Source organism: Glycine soja, chromosome 11 (assembly GCF_004193775.1).
Source record: "Glycine soja cultivar W05 chromosome 11, ASM419377v2, whole genome shotgun sequence".
NCBI lineage: Eukaryota > Viridiplantae > Streptophyta > Magnoliopsida > Fabales > Fabaceae > Glycine > Glycine soja.
Window position 1 is genome coordinate 33,617,022 of NC_041012.1, and position 9,985 is coordinate 33,627,006.

Consider the following 9,985-nt stretch of genomic DNA (forward strand, 5'->3'; position numbering starts at 1 on the left):
TAAGAACTGTCTTAGTTAAAAATCATCTTAGAAATGTATCATTCTAAGACGATTTTATTAAGACGGTTCTTAGTTAAGAACTGTCTTAGAATGGTATCCTTTTAAGACGATCTTTCTAAGAATTGTCTTAGAAAGGTACTCCTTTAAGACGCTTCTTAGCTAAGAATCGTCTTAGAAGGACATGTTTTTCAAAGACGGTAGTGTGGACGATTAGAATAGTCTAATGGTCCAAAATGAGAGAAAGTCAGCAATATAATTTGTGTTGCATGTATGTCATTTACAACCGTCGTCATTTATCTTTTTTGTAGTAGTGTGGACTGTTAGATTAGTCTAATGGTCCAAAATGAGAAAAAGTCAGCAATATAATTTGCTATTAAAAATAAGTAAGATTTAACAATAATCATCCTTAATAATGAACTGGACAAAAAAAAATAATTTTACATCATATATTTAATCATCGAGCGGGTACTATTGAATTGGAGATAGTTGCATTAGTCGTAGAGGAAGCAGTTGAAGAAGAGATATCTCTTTGGGGCCTTAAATTCGACTCAATAATGATAGGCATGGAAGGTCTCATATGCTCAAGTAAGTCATTGCTACTAAGTAGGACTACTACTTCAGACATGTTTGGCCTCATTGCAGCCAATGCTTGAGTGCACAGCAAAGCAATGCCTATCACTTTCTTCATTTCTTCTGCATCATAGCTATAAGGGTCTAAGCTTTTGTCCACTAACTCCAAGTGCATGCCTCTTTCATACAACTTCCATGCCTGTTTTAGTCAAAACCAAGTGTTATACAGTAAAATGCTACAAGAAAAACAAACAATTCTTGGTACATATTTATGGATAATTCCTTACTCGTCGAAGAAGGTATTCATCCTCACCATCATCATCAAGAACCTTCACATTGGTACTCTTTTGACCACTTATGATTTCTAAGACTACAATTCCATAGCTGTATGTATCAGCCTTTTCTGATAATTGACCATGGAGTGCATACTCAGGTGCTATGTATCCTCTGACAAGTGCATAACATTTATACCACATATATTATAAAGAAATTATGAGAAATGAGACTATTTTGCATGTGAGGGCAGTATATATTGCTATTTTAAATTTTCAGGCTGAGGATCATTTGCAGTTTTTTTTACTTACAATGTCCCAGCAAATCTTGTGGTAATATGAGATTTGTCTCCTGGAAGGAGCTTCACCAACCCAAAATCAGAAATTCTGGGCTGAAGTTGTTCATCCAATAGGATATTGGCACTCTTAATATCTCTATGTGTGATAGAAACATGAAATTCTTCATGTAGATAAGTCAATCCCCTTGCTGTGCCCAAAATTATATCACGGCGTTGTTTCCAGTTGAGGGAGCCTTTTCGTTGTCCTATTTCCCAAATTTATATGCTCAAAATATTAAAGGAGAAAAGAGGATTAAGAAAGTAAAACTTACACAAATAACATGTTAATTAGTTACCAAATAATAATTTGTCTAGGCTGGCATTTGCCATGTATTCGTAAACAAGGATTCTTTCTTGGCCTTTACTGCAACAACCAAGAAGACGAACAAGATTTCTATGATGAACATTACTTATAAGCGTTACTTCACTTTCAAATTCATCATCTATGTTGCTGGAATTTCCTGAAATTAATTTCTTGACTGCAACAACTTTCCCATTTTTCATAGTCCCCTATTCGATCAATAGCATCAAAATTAAAAAGGATCACTATATTTATAGCTTATAATTAACATTGCCTTTGATCTTAGCATATTTTATAGTTATCTCAGTTGACAAGTTGACATTAAAAAAGAAAAGAAAAACTCTTAGATTTGCAATTGAAATGTAAGGAACAATTCAAGTTTAATTTACCTTGTATACAGCGCCAAAACCTCCTTCTCCTAGTTTGTTTTTCTCACTGAAATTTTGTGTTGCAGCTTTCAAGTCACTATACTTGTACTTGGTTGGACCTTTCAACTCAGTTGCTCCCATTATGATACCTGCTAAGTAAAATACGAGTTTGTCTTTTTCTTTATAAATAAATAAAGTCATGGATTCGTAACAATGTTTCTTTCCCTTAAAATCAAAGCTAAAAAGACTTGCTAATTGTGTAATAGATGGATACAGCATCACATGAGGACTTTTCAAATAGTCTTACTTCTAGGAACTCTCGTCGGACTTTGGGATCTTCTATGCCACCAAAATAATGAAATAAGGATCACAACAAGGAGTGCACCTGCAACACCACCACTAACAATAACAACCCAATTCTTGATTGAAACTCCTCCTCCTACATACAAGTCAGCAAAGAAGTTGACCTCAAATATTCCAAATGATGCCCTTTCAAGATGTTGATATTACACTGTAACAAGAGTGATAGTAATATATGTTTTTAACGCATTCGTTATTATTAGATAAAATTTAGAGTTTATTTTTTATACACTGATAATATAATTTTTTATAATGCATCTAATTCAATCATAAGTCATATTAGGTATAATTCTTAAGATAATTATTGTAAAATTTAATAATACGGTACCTGTTAATTTAAACTGATGATTGTATAAAAATCCTTTATACTTTTAGTGCATGCATTATTTTCTCTTAAATTGTCTGGACAAGGAAACTGAATTATACTCAAGACTCCTTAAAGAAGTGGAATTCATAAATTTTAGCAATTTTGAATATATTTTGGGTAGTGTTAGTGATATAGATCATGAGATTTTTTACTGCCATTGATTAGGAATCAAAACGATAATTTTATCTTTTACTGTAATTCTAGAAATATTTGTTGCTTTTTTTTATGAACTTTCTATATTTTTTTTTGTTTCTGATTTTAGGAATTAAGAAAATCTGATCCCTGTTTAATTAGGAAAATTACGATCATATAATTCTTATTTAATTATTGAAATTAAGAAGTTATGATCCTTATTTGGAATAATTCTATGTATTCAAAATACATTGGAATGAAATCTGAGATTTCCTCATGCATGAACCTCTTGATTAATCAACATGATTCTACCTCAATACATTATTTCATTTCCTAATTTCCCTCCTTAAATAAGGACAATATCATTCAAATTTTCCTAATTAAATAAGGATCATATCTTCCCAAATTTTCCAAAATCAGAAGCAAAAAATATATAGAAAATTCCTAAAATAAAACAAAAAATATTTTTAAAATTACCGTAAAAGATAAGATTGTCATTTTTGACACCCTAATTTATTAAATGAAGTGATGATGTTATGGCATTTGTACCTTGTTTTAGGTAGGGGCTGATATCAGTAGTTTGGTTATCAGCAAAGAAAGGTGTCTCCGAGTATCTCATAAAGCACACAGGGGGATTGACTCCCCTACCGTCTGTATTTGGAAGACAATCTTGTATGCCGCTCTGTGCAATTGACAAACAGTCTGAACAAGTTTCTTGTGTGAGAATTTCAGCACATTGAGCAAAGGCATAGATTACACCGCCAGCCACTTGTGTCTTGGTAGCTGCAAAGTAGCCACTAATTTTGGGTGTTGCTATTTGTAGATCCATCATCACTTGCCGTCCAACTGCACCAAAACCTGTGCTTTCATCTGCAGTCTGATTTCCACAAAGTGTGTGGAGGCCAGAAATGAAACTGTGGTCAAAGATGTCATTGTTCTCGTACCTGAACAGTCAAACACATTTGAATGCATCAAAACATAAAATTAAGTCAATTAATTCAGACTTTGCTTTTCATGAACTACGTGGGACGATCATAGCTTCCCACATGGGGCGGGTCGAGTATGAAATTTAATTTTAGTTAATAAATGTTTTTTATTCTACATTTAAATTTATTATTTAATAAATATATATGGATCAATTTTCATACAAAATACTGATAATCATATATTTCAAAAAAATATTTCCATAAATAATTTATCAAAATATTTCTTTTGAATATGACAAAAAAAAATATTTATAGTTGAATATATATTCAGCTTTTTAGTAATTCTTTTCAAAATATATTTTTCTAAACAAAAAAATCAGCATAACAAGCATTATTTCAACATATTAAATGATTTTAATTTAAACTAAATGGATAAGCAAATTGTTTTACCTAAATTATATATTGTTTTCCCAGAGTTTACACATACATTAGTGTGTTTAGATCTATGCACTTAAGTAACCCAAAGGATTGATGTAGTAATTTAAGACTTTGTTGGATTTACATGAGTGAAAACACTCTATTTAGTAGGAGAATTATGTTCAATTTGTATCCTTTGTAAAATTCTCTTAGACAAGTGGTAATCACAAACTATTAACAGGATTAGTCTCTAATCGAGAGTAAATTAAGAGACACCCGTAGTCTCTAACCCAAGACCAAAATTATCTATGCGATCAAGTTAAAAAGTAGTAGCATCTCACAAACAATTACCCATAAAAAGGAGGAGAAAAATAAAAAGAATATACAAAGAAATGAAGAATTGTGAAAGAAAAAGAAAACATCAATTTGTACATTTTGAAACTTGTCAATATTTTATATTAGTGTTCGTAAACTTATCAAGGGTTAATAAAAAAACCTTTAATATTCAAATCAATATAGATAAAAGACTTGAAAATCATTTGATTGTAAATACCATTATTATATTATCCTTAAAATAGTAATAAGAAATTACAAATGAATATCCTTTTTAAAAAAAAGATTATTCAAAGGGTAAAATAAATGATATTTTTATATTTTATTTTAAAAGAGGGAAATATAATTATTTTTTCAATAATTATGAAAAAGGAATAAAATATTTTATCAAAATTAAGAAAAAGATAAATAACTCTTAAGTATTAGTATTTCTAAAATCAAACATTATCAAGTAAAAGCATTTACTATAATATTACATAAAATAAAATAAAAAAAAGATTAGAAAAAAAAAGGCTCCTCCACCCCCAATCTCATATTTGTTCATCCCTGATTGTGTTGAAATTAGATCTAAAAACTCTAATCCATATATACAGTTAAAGCTCTATAAATTAATAATGTTAGGATCGGAGAAATTTATTAATTTAGAGAGTTATTAATAATTATTAATTTAAAGAGTTTTTAAGTAATTATACTGTACATACCAAACAAAAGGATAAATTAGTCTGTCTCTTATAATCGCGTTGCAACGAACCTTGGGACTCAACGTAAATTAGTAACTATTGTGTTCATATGCATTGGAAATCAATAATGACTTTTGAAATACAATAAATATAAACAAGAGGAACAAATGTGTTCAATGTATTCTTAAGCAAATTTGGCATATATAAATTACATGAATGTAATATATTTTTTTCAGTTTCTATGAATTATTAATTTATGATTTTCTTGGGACCGAAAATTATAAAGGGATCTCACGAAAAATTATTATCTTATTATTTTATTGAGTTTTTCAATTTTTTACATTGACCCAAGTTGGGATGGGACAAATTTATTATTTTAGAAAATTTATTAATTTACCGAATATTAATTTAAAGAGTTCTACTGTATAGTCTTGATAATCTATAAACCCCTAGCTTGTTCATAATTTGTGTTAAATGATAATTCAACCTACATGTTCAAATCAGGCAGCATAGTATAGTTAACAAATTCATTGTCTTTGAGTAATTAAGCTCGAACAATCTTGTGACATTTGAATTTTAAATTCACATTCGGTGGTTTTTTTTAACATGTTTAAAACCCAGGCCCGCAATTTTTAGGCTAGTGACATAGGTAGTCTTAGGACATGTTTGAATGAATGTTAACAAAATTAATTTTAAAAGGAATTAATTTTATAAAATTGATTTTGCAATGATATGATTTATGATTTTGTGTTTGGGTTAACTAATTTTTTAGGCTCTCATTTTATGAGATTTCACTTTTAGTCCTTCAAAAATATTTTACCAGTTTTGATGTCCCATAAATTTGTTCTTTTTATTTTTAGTCTGTACTATTAACTTTAATTATTTAATAATGATGTGACATTCATGTAAGTATGTAATATGATATGTCAGGTGCATAATTGATAATTGATGTCATTCTGATAGTCATGTGATATATTTTTAAAAATACTATCTTTAAAAAAATTAAAATTTTTCCCATGCTAATTTCAGTTTTTAATTCCTCAAAATAAAGTTTGACCAAAATCGTCTAACTTTTTTAGAGACTAACACCACTAAACTTTTTTTTGGAGGCACTAAAAATGGTAAAACTATTTTTAGGAATTAAAAATAATAAAAATTGACAATTTCAAAGAAATTGTATTTTTTATTAAAAGATGTCGAAATATCATTTAATGATAAAGACTAAAAATGAAACAGAAAAATTTATGAGGATCAAAATTGATCAAAATATTTTTGAGGGACTAACAACATTACAGAAAAGACTTTCAAAACAGATAAAATAACCTTTTAGATCGATTGTACAGTTATTTTATAGGGATGCAATATAGAAAGTCTTCTCTTTTTTAGCGGACAAAGAAACGATCTAAAAAGTTAGTTTTTTTTATATTTTTTTCACCCTAAAAAATTGGTTTTTTTTCATGACCGATTTAGAAATTAATATTACTTTTTTAAAAAAAAAATACGTGAGATGTTTTGCAGCTTGGTAGAAGAATTAGGAGATTCTAAACGAAACCTTCATAGCCTCAAACTTTTGGAAGCAAAGGGAAACTAACAACATGACCTTGAACTTCAGAATAAAAGTTATAACCTATCTAAAATGAGGAACTAAAAAGTTAATTAATTCTAAAAAATTTAATCAAACATAAAAGTTATCAAAAATTGTTTCCACATGTTGAAGTTGAATATAAGAGCACTATAGGTGATAAAACACATCATGTGACTTTTTTTTTTTTTATTTACATATTTAAAACTCAATCCTACATTTTATAGGACTAATGACGGAGTTAGTCTTACTCATTTAAGCCCTCTATTTTTCACGCAAAATTCCCTCTTTCCTTTCCTCAAAGGATACACAGTAAGAGTGCCAAAAAAATCATTTTTGAATTATGAGCATAAGAATTAACTGTTATTGCACAAATATTAGTTAGATGGATGTGTACCTGAGGAAGCAGCCGTCATAAACTATACGGCCAGTATTTCCGGCGGAGCAGTTACGGATATTGGTGGCGGTGGCGGCAAAGCAGGCGGCACAGTCATTTTTGGAGAGGTAGTTCCTGCATTGGAACATGGCATAAACAGGGTCTGCTCCGCTGGTTGATTCAGCCGTGGCAAAGTACTTGCTTTGGTTTCTCACCTGCACTCTCAGGTCTGCCAAAATTGCGTTACGATTTTGGTTGAAGTTGGACAAGTCATGTACCGAGACTACGCCGCACTCCCATTTGAGTAGAAAGAGTTGAGGGTCTCCAACTGTACCCTCAAAGCTCCACCATGACCACAACACCAACAAGGTTAAGGCTATGAGCTTTAGTTGCACCATTTTCTTGTGATTCTCAATCTCTAGTTGTTGATGATGTCCAAGACTTTGGTAAGTCAATACACTTTGTAAGTCTTAATTATTGACTTAGCAAAGAAGACCAAAATAGTTCCTGATATACACCAATGCACTTTGTAACCAAAGAATATATCAAAACACTAGTCTCTCAAACCGAGCACACAAAGCCAAAAGGATAATGCTGCAACTTATGAAGCTCATGGCCTTAACTTTGATATGGTGGCGCAGTATTAATGTTGAATATGCAGTTGAAGCTATAGAAATATATTTTGTAATATAAATAATAGAATTAAATTTAAATATATCAATAGCTTAAGAAATTTTTACACAACTATCCAATTATAAGTTATTGTATATGATAATTCTTTTATAATAATCAATTTAAAAATATTTTTTATGATAAATTTTAATTGGTTGACGAAAAAATTATTTACATCAATATCACAAGGAAATTAATTAAAATGTAAATAATATAGCTCTTCTTTTTGTTCTATATATCCTTAACCTTTTATTTTTAATTGGTTTCATACATTTTTAATTAAATTTTTGATATTATTTTTTAAATTGGCCAATTTTAGTCCGTTTGTTAATTTATCAATTATATAATTTATTATCATCTTTCCATTTTTTTTACAGCCATCTTTCAATATTTTAAATACTCATTGATTAAGAAATATTTAGCAAAAGTGAAATATTATTATCACTGGGTTTAAATATCCTTATTTGATACATGAATCCTTGAAACTTGTATTGCTAGTAGTGGAATATTAATTAAAAAAGGATATGTTTTTCTAAGAAATATCAATTAAAGTTTAAAATTTTAAAATATTTTTTAAAATAATAATAATAATAATAAGATAAAAACAAATAAATATATGAAAAGGAAATAATGATACATAGCAGAGATATTATATGATTATGAAGTGTTGATATGACTAATACATTTTAGTTCCATATGTGTCGATATAAGTCATATCAATACTATTATTAAATATTTAATGATAAGTCAATATAAGTTAATTAAAATTATTTTATTTTAAAATTATGGAAATCAAACCCAAGAAATTAAAAATAAGGTGACTAATTAAAATTATGTGTCATTATATAAAGAGACGAAAATCACAATTAAGTATAAAAGTTAGTAATATCTTTCCTTCCTATATATATTGCTAACATAAATAGTCCTTGGTTTGAAACTTTCAATTCCACTAAGGAATTTTTGTTGTTGTTGGTGTTGCAGTATTTCCACTAAGGATTTAATTATGATGATATTGAACCATCGTGCACCTATGAGGCGTGGTCCCGGATAGGCTGCTACCAACCACTCATAGCACATACAGTGTAGATATTTGAATCTAGCTATATAAAAATTGAAAGGTTTCCCTTGTTATATAATTGAAAGGTTTTCTTTGATATTTGCGTCATATTGTAGAATTTTTTATTAAAAATAAATGGTACTCTTCTTTTTCAACTTCATATATATATATACACACACACACATTACCAATTTTTACACAATAACTATTTTGTCAAAAAAATTTATTAACTGTTTTCTTAATTTGTTGGCAAGGGAATAAATGATTAAATATTTAATGCATTTGAATCAGGCTGAATAATCGTGAATGTATTTGAGAGAAAATATTATACAATTTTCATATTTTTAATTTTCTACAGTTCAACTGTTTCGATCAATCATCAATTCTAAAAAAAATAAGAAGTGATATTCACTATAGAATAAATTTCTCCATCATTGAATTTAAAACTGCATATGTTAGTGCAGTTCTTGTCTCCCTTATCAAAGATTGTCACGTCAGCTAATGAGTCCACGGTATATGCCCTTCGTCAGCTCAAAATTTCGACGACCACGATGACAAAGGCTCCTGCATGCTTCGCCGAAGAAGGAAAGGAAAGAAGGGATGAAAGGAAGTTACATCAACCAGGTTAATTAATCAGAATATTGATTATTTTAAAAGTAAGGAAATATAATCCTAGTTATTTATTTAAAAATTATTGAATAGTATAATAATTGTTTAATACAAATCTGTTAAATTATTGAGTAGTTTATACATGTATCTTATCTATTTATTATTTTGTTTACTATTTTTCAACTTATTAAAGTAATAGTAAATGGAATAAAATAAGTGTGTAAAGTATTTTATTTGTTGTCTTTTTGTTATGTATCGACAAAAATAGAATTTGCGTAAAGGAGGGGGCATTGACTCCTCCCAACATAAAGTCATTACTCAATCAAGATAAAACTTCAACGTGTCTTTCACTCACCAATTAATGCTAAGTGGGAATAATATGGTGAGAGGGTTCCATTGTAGCGTGAAGACAAAACACTTAAATGGAGAAATTGGAGTGAATATTGAGCAAAAAGTAAAGGTAATGTTGAAGTTGTGATGAATATATTTTAATCATCTTATTGATATAAAATATTTATTTATTAATTTTGTTAATGATTAATTAATATTTATTTAAGAATTTTGTTATTCATATTTAGTAACATTTTTTTAATTATATTTTTTCATTTAAAACCACTTAGACCCC

The 9,985-nt window shown here is 28.8% G+C and overlaps 1 protein-coding gene across 2 annotated transcripts; it reads right to left on the reverse strand.

Moving 5' to 3' along the window:
• Window positions 1–344: 344 nt before the first annotated feature.
• LOC114377312 (cysteine-rich receptor-like protein kinase 2) lies at window positions 345–7,661 on the reverse strand. 2 transcript variants are annotated; one of them, XM_028335763.1, is made up of 8 exons: window positions 7,044–7,661; window positions 3,258–3,652; window positions 2,157–2,288; window positions 1,871–1,998; window positions 1,477–1,690; window positions 1,155–1,386; window positions 858–1,017; window positions 345–769 (listed from the first exon to the last, which is right to left on the reverse strand). In XM_028335763.1, the coding sequence occupies exons 1-8, from the start codon at window positions 7,418–7,420 to the stop codon at window positions 455–457; spliced, it is 1,953 nt and encodes a 650-aa protein (XP_028191564.1). In that variant the 5' UTR covers window positions 7,421–7,661; the 3' UTR covers window positions 345–454. The 2 variants fall into 2 exon arrangements, with proteins under 2 accessions (XP_028191564.1, XP_028191563.1); XM_028335762.1 differs by having other exon boundaries at window positions 1,871–2,001.
• Window positions 7,662–9,985: the final 2,324 nt, after the last annotated feature.

What these genes read in the sequence shown, in the direction of transcription:
- LOC114377312 (XM_028335762.1), bottom strand. Translation starts at nt 7,420, where the DNA reads ATGGTGCAACTAAAGCTCATAGCCTTAACCTTGTTGGTGTTGTGGTCA. An exon ending in TCCGACGAGAGTTCCTAGAA is followed by an intron (nt 2,002 to 2,156) that starts GTAAGACTATTT and finishes TATTTTACTTAG; the next exon opens with CAGGTATCATAATGGGAGCA. An exon ending in ACAAGATTTGCTGGGACATT is followed by an intron (nt 1,018 to 1,154) that starts GTAAGTAAAAAA and finishes TGCACTTGTCAG; the next exon opens with AGGATACATAGCACCTGAGT.